This window comes from Panulirus ornatus, chromosome 71 (genome assembly GCF_036320965.1).
Source record: "Panulirus ornatus isolate Po-2019 chromosome 71, ASM3632096v1, whole genome shotgun sequence".
In the NCBI taxonomy this organism is placed as follows: domain Eukaryota; kingdom Metazoa; phylum Arthropoda; class Malacostraca; order Decapoda; family Palinuridae; genus Panulirus; species Panulirus ornatus.
In genome coordinates, this window is record NC_092294.1 from 12,596,052 (window position 1) to 12,617,856 (window position 21,805).

At 43.4% G+C, this 21,805-nt stretch overlaps 1 protein-coding gene across 1 annotated transcript in view; it reads right to left on the minus strand.

Moving 5' to 3' along the window:
• LOC139747983 (excitatory amino acid transporter-like) overlaps positions 1-21,073 on the minus strand; it is a 46,534-nt gene extending 25,461 nt beyond the window's left edge. Inside the window, 4 exon segments of the mRNA XM_071660504.1 lie at positions 1,248-1,390; positions 1,919-2,044; positions 2,997-3,104; positions 21,039-21,073. Of these exon segments, the coding sequence (XP_071516605.1) occupies positions 1,248-1,390; positions 1,919-2,044; positions 2,997-3,096 (369 nt within the window). The 5' untranslated portion in view covers positions 3,097-3,104; positions 21,039-21,073.
• Between the last annotated feature and the right edge of the window lie 732 nt (positions 21,074-21,805).

Here is a 21,805-nt window from a genome sequence, read left to right on the forward strand (position 1 = left end):
TCTTGCCTTCCCCTGGCCAGCATCCGGCTTTGCCCTGGCCAGGGTTTGACCTTCTCATAGCTAGCATCTAGCTTTCCCCTTACCTTCCCTAGGCCAGCATCTGACCTTCCCCTGGGCCAACATCTGGTATTCCCTGGTCAGCCTCCGGCCTTCCCCTGGCCAACATTTGGCCTCCCCTGGGTAGCATCTGGCCTTCCTCTGGCCAGCGTCTGGCCTTTCCTTGATTAACATTTGACCAGCGCCTGCCCTTCCTACAGCCAGCATGTGGCCTTTCCCTGGCCAGCATATAGACTTTCCCTTAATATCTGGCCTTCCCTTGTTCAGCATCAAGCCTCCCCCTGGCCAGAATTTGGCCTTCCCCTGAACAGTTTCTAAATTAACCCTAGCTAGCAACTGGGTTTTCCTTGGCTAGCATTTGGGTTTCCCCTGGACAGCACCTGGGTTTCCCCTGGATAGCACCTGGGTTTCCCCTAGCCAGCATCTGGCCTTCCCCTTGCCAGCACCTAGTCAGTGCCTGGCCTTTCTCTGGCTATCCCCTGTCCTTTCCGGCCATTCCATGTCCTCCCTGGCCATCCCACGTCTTCCCTGGCCATCCCAAGTCCTTTCTGGCCGTCCAATGTCCTCCATGGCCATCCTATGACCTCCCTGATCAGCATCTCTCCTGCTTAGCCATCAATAGGTTTGTCTGACCAACACATGGCCAGGACCTGGCCATTATCTGGCCTCCTTGATCATCTGGCCTTCCTGGACATAATTTAGTCCTTCTCAGCCATCATATGGCCCTCCTGACTATATTTTGGTTTCCCTGGCCACTACTTGGCCTGCCTGGCTAGCATCTGATATGCCTGGCCAACATTTGTCCTTCTTGGCCAGAACCTATCCTGCCTGGTCAGCACCTCTCCTGTTTGGCCAGCATCTGACCTCCCTGGCCATCACCTGGACTCCCTGGCCAGTACCTGTTCTTTCTGGCCATCACTTGGCATGTCTGGCCAATATTTGTCCCACAAGGCCAGAACCTATCAAGCCTGGTCAGCGCTTAGCCTGCTTGGTCAGCATCTGTCCTGCCTGGCCAGAAACTATCAAGCCTGGCCAGTATAATCTGACCTCACTGGCCAGCATCGGACCTGCTTGGCCAGCATCTGACACTCCTGGCCAAAAACTGATGATTAGATCAGTACCTGAGCAGCCTGGCAAGCATTTGACCTGCCCCCTGACCTGTTCGGCAAGCACCTGCCCTGCCCCCTGACCTGTTTGGCTATCGGAGAGCCCGGGTGAATGGCGATGGTGAGGAGGACTCCCAGCAGGGCGTTCAGCAGAGACGTGGCCATGAAGTAGAGGATGGTCCGCACCACGATGCGTCCGTTCATCTTGGCGTTCAGGCTGGCAGAACCTGGGGGCCAAGAACACTCACTCAGGGGAGCCGAAGGACGGAAATGAGATAGAGACAGAGATAGATATACAAAGTCAAAGGATTACAGAGAGGAACAAAGAAGGTTAACAGAGGTACTGAATGGACGTTGTGAAGGACGTGATTGAGATGGGAGGGAAAACAAGCGGTTGGGAGGTTCATCTTATGCAGAGGTAGTTTTTATATGGAGGAGTAAATGAATAGGTGATGCTCGCATGTCTTGATGAAAAGGAACAAATGAATGACAGTTAAAAAGGAGTAACAGAGTAGATAAGGCAGGCGAGGATACCGGTCTGGCGCAGAGACAAGAAGAACAAGATGATGGTGATAATTATGAGAAAATAAAAGAGGATTGATGGGAAAGTGGAACTGGCGAAGGAGGAGGATAAAGGAGACCAAGAGGAGTAAAGCTGGAGAAATACGAAGATGGAGGAGAGTTGAAGAGATGCATACAGAGTTTTACATGTGGCATTTTAAGAAGCAGTACACATATCAGGGGTCATGTCTTACCTGATATAAGGGAGGCGATGATAAGTGGAAGGATCATGAGTTTGAGCATCCTAATGAAGAGTTCCCCAGGGTAGGAGATGAGGAGTATGGTGGTGGAGTCAGGTCCCGCAACACGTAGGGCAAGGCCTGTCGGAAGAAAGGGACTAACGAGGTCAGTACTTCAGTATGCGATGGAGAGGCGAGTATATGTCATCATGTAGACGGAGAGGGATTTCCCTCACTACAGTGACGTGCGGGAAGGTAGCTCCTTCAGCTATCCTGATGGAGAATTTTGGTCACTACTGTGTGACCTGTTCCTCAGTCTGAAAAATCTTTGATCAAAATAACATCTATGTTTCACTGTTTTAATATCTCAAGACTTACAGGACATCACATTAATTTTCTACATGAAATCTTCACACTTTAGGATAAACATTTAAAACCAAAATCAAAAGGCTATCTTAATGAAAATAGGATGTATTTATACTTACTTTGTCCATATGCTTAGTGTCAACGTATCCTGAAGCTCTCAGCTACACTCAAGGTCAGAGGTCAGCCTAAAGAACAGGGTGACTCTGTAAGCACTAAGAAACCCTCAAAGTGGCTCTCAGAGTTAAGAGGGTCATCGTCCAACTCGTAGGTCAATCTCAGAGAGTTTGTTCAATTTCCTTGTTCATTTTGCAGGTCCTAGGTCACCCTCGAAGCTTTGTGTGCCCTCCAAAACACCCTCGAATTCCCAGTCATTACTGTACAGGTCATCCTGCAAGCCATATGTGATCCAACATGTCCCTGGCCACCCTCTGTACCCCAGGTCATCTCCCACACCCTAGCTCATTCTTTACACCCTAAGTCATCCTCTACATCCCATAAAGTCACACTCCACAGCCCAGGTCACCCTTCACACCTCAGGTCATCATCTACACCCCAGGCCACCTTCCCTATCTCAGGTCATCCTCCACATCCCAGGTCATCCTCCATACCTCAGGTCATCCTCCACATCCCAGGTCATCCTCCATACCTCAGGTCATCCTCCACATCCCAGGTCACCCTCCACACCTAAAGTCCCCCACCCATCCCACCCCACAGGCCAGCTACTCACCGAGGGCAACGCCAAAGAGGACACCAGAGAAGGTGATGATAAGGAGTAGGTTCTTCCTGACCCAACCCCAGCGCATGTCTGTGACACGAACCGGAGACATCTTGTCGCCTGTGGAGGGAAAAAAAGAAGGAGCAGGGTGTTAGTCCAGCTGAACAGCGATGTACATAGCTGTACGTCTCTACATGGACGCACCTACAAGTTTAAAACCAATGTCAAAACCCTACTTAAGAGAATTCAATAAATGAATACAATTAAGGTAATTCTGATTAGGGGGTTAAGCTGTCTATATAGAGATGGGGCGTCACGAGTGCACGACCTTTTGCACATACATTATAAATAGATACACCCACCCACCCAACCACACACACACACAGACACACACACACACACCATGCGAACCTCTCAATATATGATTCATCTCGTGAGCAGCGTAGATGGGAAAAAAGTTGAGTCACAGAACTCCTGATACAACCTGTGAGCGTAGGTGGCTCCGTTGAGCGCAGGCGCCTCCTCTGGGATGGTGTTAAAATGTCACCAAGTAACAGGGGTTCCCGAATGGAGACACAAGCCATTGTACGTAACTATAAACATGCAACCTTTACTACCATGTTGTTTCCACAGACAATGAGCGCTGATAACCTCGTCATGGACCATCAGGTCTCCTGTTATCTTTCCCATCCAAGAACTTCCCAAATAAAGATAAACTGTCGTTGCACATCAGTGATGGGAACGTACAAAACTATACTGTATACTATGAAAAAATTTGTCTCGTAAAAAGGAATGAAAGACAAACATTCTGTTAAGCATCATCAGTAATATTCTCAACGACTTATTCTGTTAAATTCTGTTTTGTAAATTGGAGAACAGTGTTAGTTTTTTTTTTAACCCAAATTGTCAACCGAAATCAAATGAAATTGTTTCCGAGTGTGGATTTATTTCCATTGTATACATAGAGTGTGGAGTAATGCTTCTCCCCTACAACACAAGGCTGCCTGACTTACAGAGTTCTGGAGACAATATAACATCAGTGTCTCAACACTCAAGCCATACGAGATGAGGCGATTACTCACAGCACGAACACTGTGTTCTTCACCTAGTTAACCGAAAACTACCTGAAGGATTCAACAGGTTAAATGTTTTGACAATCATCCCTGAAAACATTGACGAAAGACTACTTAGCTCCTTGACCACGACGTTACGACCCTTGACCACGACGTTACGACCCTTGACCACGACGTTACGACCCTTGACCACGACGTTACGACCCTTGACCACGACGTTACGACCCTTGACCACGACGTTACGATCCTTGACCACGACGTTACGACCCTTGACCACGACGTTACGACCCTTGACCACGACGTTACGACCAGGGGCGGTGGTGCAAAATAGGATAGAGAGAGAGAGCATAAAAGTGGCCAGGAACTGGTCTTCCATGATCGGATAATACGATTCACTTGGCGGGGGAATTACTTACGATGGACAAGACTACGATACTCCAAGGTGAGTGAGTTACACACGTGGCCCCAGCATCCAGCCTTGAGCAACACTCTGGGTTCACCCACAATCATCTCATATACGCATCTTCTCAAACGGTTCGAGTCAGCATTTTTCCCCAGCATTCAGTGCCACATTCTCAGTCGATACTGAACACAACACAGTGACATGACAGACGATAGATCTTCAGGTCTGCTTACTGGTTGTGTCAAGTGTGTTTGCAATCTAATGAGTTAATTCAAAAGCTGAATATATATATATATATATATATATATATATATATATATATATATTGTTACTCAGATTCTTCCTAAATATTACTTACATACTCTTAAGGAATAACCTTGCTTATTCCTAGAAAAAAAAATAAAAGGGAGAGAGAGAGAGAGAGAGAGAGAGAGAGAGGTACCTTCATGAAGGAGAATCTTGTTTATGACAGCCAGAGAGGGACAAGAACACTTGGGGCAAAGAGGGATATATATAGCCTGACTCGAGGCAGTACCTTCTTACAGCATGTTTAAGTCACACACACACACACACACACACACACACACTTGATCTTAAGCTCTCTTATGTTTAGTTAACTAGTTACTATCATGACCTTCCAGTTCCGTAATATCTCAGCTGTGTATTTTCAGCCGAGTGGCTCCATGCATTCAATAAACCATTCACTGTCATCAGTATCATTACTCCACACGGTTATACCCACCTGGTACACGCCAGCATCGAAAGATTTAAGTGCCACAGGATTATGTTATGTCTTTCGTCTTTGACAAACACCATTGATTAATTATGAACACTGACGAGTGTCTAGCGGGGAGGGTTCAAAAGCCACTTGACATCGTCTTGATAATAAACAGATACGATGAAAAGCGTTGGTTCACAAATGGGCTGAAGGACACTGACCTACTGAACACGACTTTGCAACCCTGAGCACGACGTTACGCCACTTGAGCACGAAGTACGACCCTTGAGCACGACCGTAAGACTCGTGGTCATGATGGCCAGGTCTCTAACCTAACTCTTAGGGAGTCAGGTCAAAGGTCATTATGTCTAAGTTGCCTACTGATGACCTCAGTGGTTGTATCCTTAAGATCAAGGGTCGTACTGTCGTATTCAGTGGTCGTATGGTCGTATTCACTGGGTTAAGATAAAACTGCATGTGGATTTCACATCCGGAAACCGTCAAGATAATAGAACAAGTGTCGCAAAACCTATCGCCCTTCTTGGCAAGGAACAGAATGGTTCACAGTCATTCTCCGGTGTTAATAAAGTACATCTTGCAACACAGGTGGGGGTTTAAGTCATCCGTCCTCCTTGACGTCACTTCCTGACACCAAAGATCCCTCGTCCCCAAGCTGCATTTCTGATGCAACGAGCACATATAACCTCATACAGACCCCTACAAAAACAGATACCATCCCTCGAAACCTTAATATGGTATATCGCCTTTGACAGCTTCTTTTCAGTTATAAACAACTGATTAAGACCTTTTTTGATTATTCTTTATTACGCCACTGGCAGTTACGTCACACTTCCTTCTTAAAATTTTCTTACATCATAGATACATTGACTCAGGTGAAGATGCAGTGACATACGATTGTCTTTCTGCATAGAGACGACCATTATCCCAAAGAGAGATAGAATCAAACCTTCTTAGATCATAGCAAAGTACTAATCAAATTCCAGAGCAAATTACTGCCAGTTTAATATTCAAATTAGCTCATAAACTCCTCAGGCGCAGGCTTTTTCCAAACTGTAAAGATATATACATTTCGCAGGGGAGACGAGACGGTTTATCCACCACAAACTGGTGATGTTCATCTTCATTCTGGTCAGTATGAGGAGCTCCTTGATCAGCCACTTTTGGGAAGTTAATGTTGACGGCACATTGTGAGAAGGGACAATACACGGGAATGGAATAATGATCAATAATCTTCAAAAAGTTCTAAAATTAACATCACACAGAGGTCTTCATACGCTTCACGAGGAAGAGATCTTTCAGCTAATCATAGAAACAGTTTTCCCTCAGAGGTTCAAAGATTGGGTGATTAGAAATGAGAGAAAATATTAGACAAGCAAGCATTTTTAACATGCATATACATACTCTCTCTCTCTCTCTCTCTCTCTCTCTCTCTCTAACATTTCCGTGTCACTGACAATCTTTTACCCGGATAAGCTCTTGAAAAAACCTAATCTGACGCCTGCTCACTCCATCAAGCTCTCCAACACACACACACACACACACACACACACACACTCATAGTTTCTGGTGTGGATGTCTTGGTGCTATTGTCTTCGTTTGTCTTGCTCTGTCATCCTTCTTAAATTCTGAAGTTAATCATAAACAAAAACTGCCCTGAAATAAACATGGCGGTGGATATTGTTTCTGACATTTCACGCAAACCCTATTGGTAAAAATGGACGAATTGTTTTAATGAGACATTCTTTACGGGACAATAACCATTTAGTTAACATGACTCATAATTCTAACATTACTTAACCAGTACACGTCCACCGCGGACATGGAGAGGTTTGATAACCCCCGTTGTCTAAATGCTGATCCCATACCTTACCTTTAACCTATAAGAAATGACTCAAACACATCGCTACAGTAGTTTCCAGTGGAATTTAAAGCAATCTTCAGTAAGTTTTCTGTAAACTAAAACAGGGTAGGTTGCATGCGAAAGGTATTATCATTTTCATACGCTACACAAAGTGCGCAACGTCTGCTCATGCGCAGACTAAACAAATAATCAAATTTCCATACCACTTTTAAATACTAAATCTTTCAGATGCGGATGCAAGAGAATGATATCAAAATGAGTCATCCTAGGACTCGTTTTTTTTTTTTTCATTCTTCAATACGACACAATTGTCCTTCCCAGGGTCTGGAGGGAAGGACCAGGCGGTAGCAAAAGAGGATAGACCGAAGCCTCAGTCCACTAATTTCCTAATCAAGAAAGAAACTCTGGTAATACGTCCGAATTCCTTGGCTATATTGACCGGGCGTCCTCTCCCAGCCGGGGGAACTTGATGGCGATCTACCCAAAGCAAGACATGGACAGAAACTGTATCCATAACCTTGAAATTTCATGGCAAACGCTTCAATCAGTAGACCAGCATGTCACAGACGATCTTAGTATCCAAATACCAACCTTTTCTTTCCGCCATAGGCGTCTCTTCAATCTCACTATCTCACGTGTAAGTTATTAGTAGTGTGGCTTGCCTTACCCTGTGATAAGAAAAGCCACGGTGTGGTGTTGCGTGACGCCTTGACCCCCACGTAATGGTCGCACATCACGCCGCCTAGTTTATGATATTGATAACAGTGCGTCACATCCTCGGGCTCCGACGGGTCTGTGTTTAAATCGACTTAGAAAAAGGAGTTTTACATCTACTTACTAGTATTAATAAACAGTTAAACATGTCCTGGGAGAGACATATACTCGAGTATTCATTAAGGTTGATTGTACTTAATCAAGAATGTCGACAGAACTTACAGACTAAAAATGACTTATTCAATATATTACATCCTATTGTCGTGAGGTTCCCATGATTCACAGTGAAGAAAACGGACTTGCTCGTCTCATAATCCATAGCTTCTTAAAGTTGTGACTCACAAGTCCTCCAGAGTCGTCTACGTCCGACTCAAACGCCTCATTCACACGCAACACATCCGCACACCCTTAAGGCAGTGGAAATGACGTCATAGTCATTGATAACGTTTCTTATCTTTTTCCTTCACTAGACTAATTGGATAAATTATGATTCACTATTATGACTGAAGATTATGCTCTATCAAGCAGAAATAGTCCATATCTTTGGTGAAATTCTGTAAAACCAAGATAGAAAATACGAGACAGAAGCGCAATGAAAGCCAGGCGAGGCCAGAAGTCTGCTGGTGGCTCCCACCACGTAAATGAAGGGAAGGAGATATATATACTTTCTTATATCAATATATATTTACTATGTGGTGGAATTATAATCATAGACGGTTTATGTTACAAGGCAGTCATTAGTTAGAATGTACCACACAGGACACACACATGCGTTAACCCATATACACATACGTCAACGAAAGCTGATCATATCTTTCAGTAATACTATAATCTGTGTCTCTCCAGGTGCGCGTGTGGGAGTCTGCCTCTTCCTCCGTTTCTATTAATCATAGAACTCGGTTATACGAAATGCTGCTGCCTTGGTGTTCCATCTACCTCAGGAAACGAGCTGGGGAATCAGAAATAGCCTCTCTCCCAACATACACATATATATATATAGAGTGAGAGATGGGAGCTCATCAGTTTTCTACACTCAAATTCCTAAATATTCTCTGTGTCTACCCTAGTCACCTTCCCCTCCTCCTTTGATAGTGCGTATCTGACATTCTGGCCTCGCTGACAGAGCTGGGTTTTTAAAGGGCTTCAGCGGCAGCCAAACCAGCACGGTGTCAGCGGAGTTCACCGCCTCACACCCAACACTATGTATGTCTTGGGCTCAGAAGAAGACCTGCAAGCGCATCCCAGCTCGATATTAGGTTAGGACGAGAGACCTTCTTTCCGTTTGATACTCCGCTGTAACTAGTCTACTGCCAGTCCAGTTTAGACCGTAGGAGGGACTGGGGTAACGAGTTACCACCAAGAGATCAACCTCACTAACAGACAATACATCTTATAATCGCGATTATTCGCGACTATGATCACGTATTCTCGCAGATCCATAACGCACCCTCAAAGGCTTTAATGTTCCCGAGCCGTTCATGTCCACTGTGGCAGAACGTTCAGAGTTAGCGACCAAACACACACACTAAGACTGTCACATGCTCTGTGTAATGACCACAGGCTTCGACACCACCATCCTCATAAGCTCTTACATGTCATCTCTTTTCTGCGCCAGATACTCACAACCTTTACATCTTCTCACGTCCACAAAGACTAACACGTGTGCTTACTAATATTCGTACTCAGAAGTCTTAACATATACCTCTGAAACCCATCTTGTATTCTCTTAAATTTCACACACCCTCACTCACACACTTAAAAGAGTCCCTACCTCATCTTTCTATTTCGTTTAACATAAAACTCTCGCAGCAGTTGCAAGATAAAGTGAAAAATCTAGTATACAGTGTTGGCGTGTTTGGTTTTGGAATCATATCAAGTTTCTTTTTTATCAGTTGGTGGTTATAAAACTTGACCCTGACGACCTTACTGACCTTGGTAGTTAATATGCCTACAGCTCAGGTTGGCAACCAACCAAATACAAAATAAACAGAAATGTGAATTATGTACGACTGAAAATGGATTTCCGTTATATTATTATTGCTGGCCAAAACAATGTTGCTGGGTTGAACTGCGTTGCTGGTTCAGATATACCTGCTGGGTTAAAACATTCTCTCCAAGTCAAAACATTCGTGCTCGATCAAAACACCATTGTTGAGTCAAACACACTTGCTAGGTTAAACACGATGCTTGCAGGGTTAAAATATTCTTGTTGGCTTGAAGTATGGTGTTGGGTTTGTACAATGTTAATGGGTTTAACAATATTGCCGGATTCCTTTATATGAGCAATTGATGGGAAGAGCATTGAACACTACGGTACGACTCTTGAGCACGACGGTACGACCCTTGGGCAAGGTGGACTGGTTTCCCACACCTAAAGCAAAGTCCATCATACATAAGGATCGTAACGCCGTGTTCAATGACAGTATTCCCTGCTCAAAAGGTCATCTTTATAGTTTATACAGTGTACACATATTAGAGATCCTCCACCTTACGTAGACTTTAGATCGCGTGCGTAAGTTAAACACACAAATACTCTCTGCAAATATGTTGAATTGATTATCCTATGAATGGCAAAATCGTGAGCGGGACTTCCTTTTGTTCAGCTAGAGTCAACATGGACGGACTCCATGATAAAAGGTTTGATGAATCACTTCTCCGTGGTAGAGAGTTTTATAAAGTTTTTGGTTTCGTTATACGAGCGCATTAATCTTTTGAACATGATTGAACGAGACGGGAGCACGACGGTGCGATCACTGAACATGATGATACGACCCTTGAGCACGATGGCGAGACCCTTGGGTATGAAGGCGTGACCTATGACCTTCGGTGGTTAGGGACTCGACCCACCAATCTCAGGGGACGGGGATCGAGTCCCGTAGGCCAAGGCAAGCGGCCGACAGCCATCTGTTCTTCCTCCCACTTAGAGAGGCCGATCTATGAATGGGTACCTGGCGTATGCTAAGATATATATATATATATATATATATATATATATATATATATATATATATATATATATATAGGGGATAGGGGAGAAAGAATACTTCCCACGTATTCCCTGCGTGTCGTAGGAGGCGACTAAAAGGGAAGGGAGCGGGAGGCTGGAAATCCTCCCCTCATTTTTTTTTCCAAGAAACAGAGAAAGGGGCCAGGTGAGGATATTCCCTCAAAGGCCCAGTCCTCATCCTCTGTTCTTAACGCTACCTCGCTAATGCGGGAAATGGCGATTAGTATAATATATATATATATATATATATATATATATATTTTTTTTTTTTTTTTTTTTTTTTTTTATACTTTGTCGCTGTCTCCCGCGTTTGCGAGGTAGCGCAAGGAAACAGACGAAAGAAATGGCCCAACCCCCCCCATACACATGTACATACACACGTCCACACACGCAAATATACATACCTACACAGCTTTCCATGGTTTACCCCAGACGCTTCACATGCCTTGATTCAATCCACTGACAGCACGTCAACCCCTGTATACCACATCGCTCCAATTCACTCTATTCCTTGCCCTCCTTTCACCCTCCTGCATGTTCAGGCCCCGATCACACAAAATCCTTTTCACTCCATCTTTCCACCTCCAATTTGGTCTCCCTCTTCTCCTCGTTCCCTCCACCTCCGACACATATATCCTCTTGGTCAATCTTTCCTCACTCATTCTCTCCATGTGCCCAAACCATTTCAAAACACCCTCTTCTGCTCTCTCAACCACGCTCTTTTTATTTCCACACATCTCTCTTACCCTTACGTTACTTACTCGATCAAACCACCTCACACCACACATTGTCCTCAAACATCTCATTTCCAGCACATCCATCCTCCTACGCACAACTCTATCCATAGCCCACGCCTCGCAACCATACAACATTGTTGGAACTACTATTCCTTCAAACATACCCATTTTTGCTTTCCGGGATAATGTTCTCGACTTCCACACATTTTTCAAGGCTCCCAAAATTTTCGCCCCCTCCCCCACCCTATGATCCACTTCCGCTTCCATGGTTCCATCCGCTGACAGATCCACTCCCAGATATCTAAAACACTTCACTTCCTCCAGCCTCTCACCATTCAAACTCACCTCCCAATTGACTTGACCCTCAACCCTACTGTACCTAATAACCTTGCTCTTATTGACATTTACTCTTAACTTTCTTCTTCCACACACTTTACCAAACTCCGTCACCAGGTAAGTAACTCTCTCCAAAATCCACCCACCAACCTACACTGAAGGGCACTCATCAGTACACTGAAGGTCACTCATCATCAGTTCACCTCGAGCCCTCGAGACAACTTTAATTAAACCGACAGCCGCGCGAGGTTATATATCACCATCAGTGAGACAAGCCGCCATTCTATCGACCTACCAGCCCGAGCTATAGACCGTTGCCCTGATGTCCTTTGCCTAGCAACCGTCGAGTGTGGTCGTGTAGTCGTTCGCCCAGCAACTGTCCAGTAGCAGCGAGGGAGGAAGGAAGTGGTTCGTTCTTCTTGAAAAATAGGGATGAGGTCGTTCGCATATCAATTGTTTGACACAGCGAGGTTAGGATCGAAGTGGTCGGTGTAGTGGGAATGAAGGCGCACGTCTTGTAATGACCTCTGGTGGGAGGTGGTCGTTCTGGCAGTAGTCTAGTAATTATGGATAGTAATTCTGGTAATTATTATCGTATTAAGAGAAGACAGGGACGGTAGTTCTCCAAGTATCCATTGCGTAAACAGTACGTTGGTTGTCATTCGTGCAATTCTCTAGTCGTTCGCCAGATAGCAGCTGAGAAATGGTCGTCTAATCATCAAAAATCTGAAGGCGAGAAGTAGATCCTTGTCTGGGTCTATATAGTCGTTCGCCTGGCAACCATCGAAGGGGAAGTGGTCATCCACCTAGCAACCGTGGAGGGGGTGTGGTCATCCACCTAGCAACCGTGGAGGGGGTGTGGTCATCCACCTAGCAACCGTGGAGGGGGTGTGGTCGTCCGCCTAGCAACCGTTGTGCGAGAGTGGTGGTCGTCTGCCGAAGAACCATCAAAGGTGTGTGCTGGTCGTTCTTCAAGCAAAATCACTGATGTGGTTGTGGTGCCTCGGAACAAATATTGAAAGAACCAGATGGTTACAGTGAAGCCAGCCCGTCACTATAGAAGAATATGTTCGTGAAGCGAGTCTCCATCATTCATCCGCAGACACTACAATAGAAAGGAGTCCCAGACAATCATTGTTTCGTGTTCTATAATCAGGGAAACGAGACAGATTATTAGATTATGTGTATCATAATCTACTGATAACCAAAGGACGCTAGCGCAATTACATTAATTTAAACTGGAGAGCTTGGGAAGTGAGTCGGTTGTTATTCGCTGATGATACAGCGCTGGTGGCTGATTCATGTGAGAAACTGCAGAAGCTGGTGACTGAGTTTGCACATTTGTGGTTTGTGTTGAGCAGTTGCTTTTGTTAGCCAACCATTTTCTATATTTTTGATCACTTTTATAATCACAAATAACCTCGAAAGAACACTGGGGCTTGTTGATATTTGTCTTTTTTGTTTACCATATTCATTAAAATCATATTGAGTGTAGCCATTTAGCAATATACAGCTGGCGCCCATGGCACAGCAAGAGAAATAATGGTTTTCGTATGTATCCAATCAACCATCTGAAAACGTGGTGAGCAACCTGAGCCAAGCGATGGCCAGTAGCCAATCAGACGTGTGGAAACGGCAGAGGTCAGGAGTCGAGGGCGAATGAAGGTCAGTAATCAACCAATCAGCAATCTATGACGCGGAAAAGCAACCAATAGTAGGATAAATGTACCTTCATCTGCCATCCAATCAGCGACAAAAAATCATAACCAACAATGAATATATCGTTACGAATCAGCCAATCAGCAAGTAGGTTATAAGAAACATTAACCAATCAACGGGGAGAAATGACCGTTAACATCCAATTACAGAGGTGCGTTATCCACTACACCCAACCAACCATCCAGGGGACTCCATGAATATCCCCATGAAATTCCGCTCTAAACGTAGACCCCATTAACTCCCCTCCCCCACCCAGCCACAGCCCGCAGTCCTCTCTCCACCAAGCGGTAACCATGGCAACCAACCGGTAGTGACGTCTTACCCCCCACGACAGCGAACAAGCCAGTCATGGGGTCAGATGAAACGCCACCTGGCCTGTCACACAGTCTGGTGAAGCAGACACCAATCACATAGACCAGGAAGCCACAAGCTAACAGCACTTAGGTAATTATAAAGTTGAAAATGAGGAAAATAACCAAAAATATAAGAACCTATATATATATATATATATATATATATATATATATATATATATATATATATATATATATATATTAACCCAAAATATAAGAACCTATATATATATATATATATATATATATATATATATATATATATATATATATATATATATATGTATATATATATATATATATATATATATATATATATTATCCCTGGGGATAGGGGAGAAAGAATACTTCCCACGTATTCCCTGCGTGTTGTAGAAGGCGACTAAAAGGGGAGGGAGCGGGTGGCTGGAAATCCTCCCCTCTCTTGTTTTTTTTTAATTTTCCAAAAGAAGGAACAGAGAAGGGGGTCAGGTGAGAATATTCCCTCTAAGGCCCAGTTCTCTGTTCTTAACGCTACCTCGCTAACGCGGGAAATGGCAAATAGTATGAAAAAAAAAAAAATATATATATATATATATATATATATATATATATATATATATATATATATATATATATATACAGTGTGCAATTTGACTGGGTAAATCCCTCCCAAAAAAGACATTCAAAATCTACACCGATTCCTACAATCCCCTCTAAGGTATATCACACAATGCCCCACTGCATCCCATAGTTCAGAAAATTCAAAACACACACACACACACACACACAATCCCACATTTTTGAACTGTGGTCCCGACTTATGTACGTGGCCGGCTATTCGAGAGCTGAGAGAGCCCTACAGCAGATGTTCTTAGTGCAGTAAGGTACATGACCTAAAATAAGAAGACATGTAAATATAGCTTGTTTTTGGAGGTTCGACCAGTGCGATAATGTGAAAATCACCCATGTATAGTTTTGCCCTTCTACTCATAAACATTTTTCTCTTATAGCGATCGACATGACACGGGCGAAACAGGCATCAGTCAAGCGCCATTTCGGGTAAAAGAAAGAGAGAGGAAAAAGTAAAAAATAATTTGGGATTTGAAAGTGTATGTAGATCCGAGTCTTACAGGTAGAACGTTTATACGAATAAGGAAATACAAAAGGTGGAAGAAAATTACGAAGCTTAGCTGTTCAAGGAGAAGCATCATAACCGTAAGATCTTATTGCGTTTACAGAGACGGTATACTGTAGAGAGCTACGCTTGGTGGGCCGACATCACTCCAAAACTAGTGGGTAGAAAGTGTGAAAAATCTACGATCACAAGCAAGTTTATTTCATAAATGATATTCATATATGTAGATGTATGGATATATGCATACAATTCTGGTAAAATAACGAGAAAAACTCAGAAGGAATGAAATTGCTGTGAAAAGTCGAAAAGTGTATGTTGTTCTGATTCAAGTTGGTGGACGAAGGGTTGAACTCGTAAGTGCTGAAGGCGTGGAAATACGGCTTATTTCTTACTGAATAGCAAGAGAGAAGAGAAATTGGCGAGTTGGTTAACTTCCAACTCCATAAGAGAACATGCGACTTGTTATTTTCGCTTAACTGCTTGGCTGATCGCAATTATTTTCATCTTCGCTTATTTCAATTTCCCATTTTCCCATTTTCAAGTCATATAGAGAAAATGTAATAATCGTAAATTGAAGGGTAACTTATGAATTTGAAAATTACCATTATAACTGTCGCAGTTTCACAGAAATATATACATTATTTCTTCGGTGACCAACTTTCTCATGATCTGATAGTAGGATCATCAGGAAGTCAACAAAATGTAAACATGAGACGAAGAAAAGGCAAAATCGGCGCATCCAGTTAATGAGGAGCCGCTAAAGTAGAGTAGATTTTATGTAATTATAACACTGATATACATCGAAAAAAAATTTATTATAGCAAATGGCTTTCTCCGTGCTTGGTGCTGCTAGCGTGGCTGGAGGAAATACAGGGATACCTTTTACAGTTGTGTTGTGAAGTTCGACGTGATAACGAAGACTAATTTGCATATTCACGAAAGCAAAACATAATTATTGATGTATGGCGAATGATTAGCCTAATCAGATATATTGAAAATCAACGAAAATGGCAAAGATTTACCAATAATAATATTCTAGATAACCTGCACATTACAGGTTAGCAAATGAATTATGACGCGGTAAAATAATCAAAATTTTCACCTGCTATCTCAATCATCGTGTTTTGATTATTTCCCAAGAAATCATTCAAAGTAGCTTCGTAGCTTACTGTACTAACGACGAAAACATATGACAGGCCTGAATCATACGAGAATCTAACTTACTCGTTAAAGGAAAATAATCTTAAATTATGTGACGAACGACCTTACTGAAAAATGTCGATATTGAGCTACGTAAACCGATATGAATTATTGTCAGCCGTCAATCAATACCTCAAGGCATAATTAACGGCCATTATATCCTCCATGATTCGATAAATCATTATATGCGACATCTGGATTTTTCATTAAGGCCTGATATATAATTATCATTTTGAACGCCTTCAAAGGTTTGCCCTGGCTTAAAGTGATGTGAATAATGATGAAAGCTTTGATAGAAGTAGTAATGGTGGTGATGGTGGCTGATGAATTGGGTGGTGATGGTGATTTTGTTGGTGGTGGTGATGGTGGCTGATGAACTGGGTGGTGATGGTGATTTTGTTGTTGGTGGTGATTGTGGTGGTGGTGAATATGGTGATAGCAGTGGGTAGTCATTCTGGTGGTGAAGAAAGTGATTATGGTGATGGTAGTGAGTGATTATGGTGAGGGTTGAGGCGGTGATTGTGTTGGGGGATGATTTTGATTGGTGGGGGTAGTGATTGTGGTGTTGAGGGTGACGTAGTGATTGCACTGGTGTAGCTGGTGATTGTGGAAGCCATGATGTAGATAGTGAAGATACTGTGGTGGTAGTGGTGGTGATTATGGTGAATATAATATTCAGTGGCTGTGATGGTCATGATGGTAGTGTCTGACAGCGAATAATGACACTAGTTATAGAGATGGTAGTGGATACGATGAAGCTATAGATATTCATTATTTCCGTTCCGTGACATTGAAAATGAACATGACGCAAATGATGTGTGTGCATATTAATGCTAATACGCCAAAGAAGCATTCCGATTCAAAAATCATGTACCAAAAACGTTTAAAATGGCAGATTATAAACGTGAGATCGTTTTGACAGTTATCCTCAAAATAGAATATTAGGAATCTTTTGCAATGATTGTCTCGGGTTAAGCTAACTTCAATATATCTTACACAATGTGAGCTGGAAAATGTGTGCGACGATGCCTACTTTATACATCATAGATATTCTAATCAGCGACTTCTTCCCTGGGTGTTGTGTCGCGTCATCACTTGTGATAAATCTAATGAAGATATCAAACGATGTAAAAGACTTGTAATGACAAACGACAACGTGTTTGTAGATGAACAATGATAGAGCTGTTATTGTAAGTTGCTGTAGTTGCCACTCCCAGTTGCCTTTAAAATATCGTATAAACATACCTCATCCTTTCAACAAATTTAATTCAAAATCTATCAAGCGTTCATCAAACTTTCTTAGTGTTTTATAAAGATATATCCATCATAAATTCCATGTTCCATAAAGAATGGCGTGTTGCTAATTTATGACTAAGGTCATTTATCAGGCATGCCAACCCTATGTTTCGGTAAATTTTCCGATCTCCTCTCTGCAGGATTATTCCTTAAAAAGCTGATATTAACAATAAACCCACAGTCTCCTGTGGTGCAGGCTTCGATCTCTGTGCCAGTAATATTAATGACAATACGAGTTCCCTTGAGCATATAATCTTCACCTTTTTAAAGACTGGCGTCCCTTATAATCGTTGTGGTTCATGATGCAGTGTGTAGCATGAGCCCCGCCTTCCCTCCTCACAGAGTTACAGCACCCATACTTATGATGACAAGAAAGACATTACTGTCTCGAGAACATATAATAAAATCTTCCTCAGTGTGGCTGTCGTAAGAATTAGAAAGTGCATTATATGGTCTTCCGTGTTATAAAAACAGACTAGGTTAACTATCAGTTGCACAGCTTGACGTCTTCCAAAGTTATCTTGGGTTCAATCCCTTATATCACCAATGACAAAGGCTGACTCCTAGAAATTCGGACCAGTTGAGGAATCTGGGATTCATATTTGACGGACTCGCGTGTAAGTATTTGAGAGAAAGTCTTAGACTGTACAGTGAGCAAAGATGATCTATTATACAAAGAAGATTAGCCCTCTTCGAGGTCGGTCAACGTCCTTCATGACTTAAAGATACTTGTTTCGGATGCAGATATTTCCAGTCCACCACCAAGAAGAGGAGGAAAAGGAGGAGGAAGAAGAAACAAATCCACGTAAAATTCAGTTCACTCGCATCCAAAGCGTCGAGAGCCTCCCCCACCCTTACGAGAAAGTCCACGATAAGAAAAAAAAAAAAAGCAATAACATCGCCAGACATCCTTGACATCACTTGTGGAAAGTTGATAACAAAGACATGAATTTTACACAGTTCATTTAACATCTCAGAAAATGGCCCGGTTCGTCTGTCAGCCTTCAAGAGGCGTACTTTAAGAGAGGATGTCGACATGAACGGTTCTTATGCTGTGGCGGTTGAGGAAAAGAAAGCTATAAAGGACTGTGAAATTATGGGGTTGAGAAATACTTTGAAAAGAATCCCGTTGCACTAACATATGTAATCTATCTTACCCACTCTCCATAGTCTCGAATGATTTCTAGTTAGGACGAAGACATGAACAAAAAAAATGGAGCATGTGTAAAATTGAAATACCACATAAGAGGAAACAGACGAGAGAAACGACTGAGAAAATTCGAAAGGAACCACACCAGGTAAAACCCTAGATCATAACACATGGCTCTGTCGGGGTACGTATATATGCTGCTGCTGTCATATATGTTACTGCTGTTTCTGCTGTTATTGTATATGCTGCTGCTGCCGCTGTTGCTTACCCTCTTCCTCCTCTTGTAGCTGCTACAGTTACCATAAACTACTCCTGCATCTGCTAGAACCACTACTACAACTACCACTTGAACTACTGCCACCACCACTATTTGTACTATCACTGCCATTTTTCCTTTTGTTACCAGTAACATCGGCTTCTGCCATTCACTCTACCATTTCCTCAACTTATCCTTCCGGTACGATTATCACTATTACTGTCTTCGCCATTGCTATAATTGCCAATGAAACTACATCTGCTCCTGTTGCTGCAGTTCTTCCTACTGACATTATATGAATCACACACTTAGGCTTTATATTTCCCATACACATATTTGCTTACAAAACGCGATAATCACAATTCATGCAGAATGCAACAGCTCCATACAACTGATACATCAAAAAGGCATCATGAATATTCAATTCATAAAGACTACTGTCGTCCATGGATACTTTTACAGAGTAAGAGGTTTGTAAAGTATATGCGTATTCCTGAATTCGACTTTCGTGTTTCAGAGCATCATACCACTATATAAATACCTACAACAACTTACAAAAATCATACAAGACAGCAGCTTTCACAAAGTACTTACATCCTAACATAAAACTATCAGTTCTCATGAAATAGTTCTCATAACAATCACTGCAACTCACAACTGCAAAAGAACCCTATACAATAGCATTCTCAAACCACGATAAAAACACATTCACTATAATTACACACTCGACCTCAGCATTGCTAATGAGTCTCATAACCTTTAACACATCTAAAAATCCTTACACAGAACCTCAAACTTTCTCCTACAATCATAACCCATATAAAAAAAATGCAACATACAGAAAGCATCCTACACCTCCACACACACAGTACCCTGTGGCCTACACAGGAGAACTCACCCTTTCATAAATACCTTCTCATCGCCTTTTCACCGCAACCACTCAACCCACTCACTTGTCTCACACCACCTGCCGCAATTGCGTTACCTTACAAATCTCTCATCACATAAAACATGTAAAAAAAAATCCTTAAATAGCACTTCAAGGTTGTCAGCACTGTTCGACAATCATGTGCGTCATCTCTTAATTCTTAATCATCTTATTATCTAAACACGGACTTTATATAACTCCTCACAACCTTCACGCAGGGCTTCACAAAGTCCTAGATAGCAGATCAAAGTCCCTATATGATGTCTCAACCTCTACACAATGCCATATAACTTCCACTGATCAGTAATACCTCATAACCTTCGTAAAACACCTCACAATCCCTCCCACAGCAACTTACAACCCTCAAGCAGTACCTTACATCCCCTCCAAGAACAACTCATAACCCTTCTTACAGCACCTCATCCCTCAACCAGAACCTTACCACCCATCCCATAGCACCTCACAATCCCTCCCACAGGACCCCACAAACACAACGCAACACCTCACAACCATTCCCACAGCCCCTCATAACCACCATATAGCACAGTGCAACCTAACCACAGCGACGCAACCACCACAAAGCACCCCAAAAACCCTCACGTATCATCTCATAAACCTCACAGTGCCTCAACCCTCCCTTATCACCCCCACAGCATCTAACAATTCGCACTATCTCTTAACCTTTCCCACAGCACCTAACAACCCCTCCTACAACTGTCATCCCTCACACAGCACCTAAGAATTCCTCCTACAACATTCATCCCTCACACAGCACCCTACAACCCTCCCACAGCATCTCACAACCCTCGGACACAGACCTCTCCCGGCATACTACCCTAAGCTCCTCCCACACAGCCCGGGGTCTGGCTGCCCAGCCAAACCCAAGCGACCACAGTCCATGGTAACTGGGCAGGTCACCAGCCAGCCAGTATTAAGGACAAGCCATCGAACCTCCAATTTCCTCAGTGGAAAAAGACATGTATCACAAACTACAAATGAATGTCTTCAACATATCGATTCCCCTCATAGGAAAAGATGAAAGTACCCATCTTAACTCTTGCAATTCATGAACGAAGTGGTATTGGAAGGCTCATATGATCGTCCTATGTTGTCTACGGAAGAGGCTAACGTGCCAAAAGAAGAGGTAAAGGACGGAAGTACTCACGAAAATGGCCGAAAAGAAACGGGTGTTGATTGTCGGCAACATCCAGACCTAAACCTGACCTGCGGGTGACTCAGAGCTCACTAAGCGAGGGGCTAGGCTGGCAGGGTTCTCCTGCTGGCGACCGAGCCAGCGAGCTCCCTCCCGCAGCCCCCTCCTCCAGCCCCTCCCATCTCCCCTACAGCCCCTCCCCTCGCCCCGCCCACTCCATGCGCCTCCCCACGCCCCCCACCCACGCCCAGACAGCGTCATCATATCGATCTCTTTTACGAAACTTGCGTAGCCGACTGTGCCGGGAGGTGGCTCACACGCCCCCAGCACGTACACTGACATCCACGCCACAGCATACAGTGACATCCAGTCTACAGCCCGACGCTAAGGGACATCCTCACCCCAAGCACACAGACACCCACGTCATACACGCAGAACACAGCGGCATCCTCGCCTCCAGCACATATTGTTATCCACGCCTCTAATATATACAAGTGACTTGCATATGACTGGACCAGGTGCACGAGGAACCACGTGGAGACACAGGTAGACCCTTGCTTTGGGGAGAAATCTGAAGTGCACAGCTGACCTCCGGCAACGTCCTCTCTCTCTCTCTCTCTCTCTCTCTCTCTCTCTCTCTCTCTCTCTCTCTCTCTCTCTCTCTCTCTCTCTCTCAGACCGGCTTGCCCTGTGCGCCATTGATAAAGCAAAACGTTTTAAACTTTCCGCAGCTGACGCTTGAAATAAACCATGAGCTGTGAATACTTGCTCTTTACCTC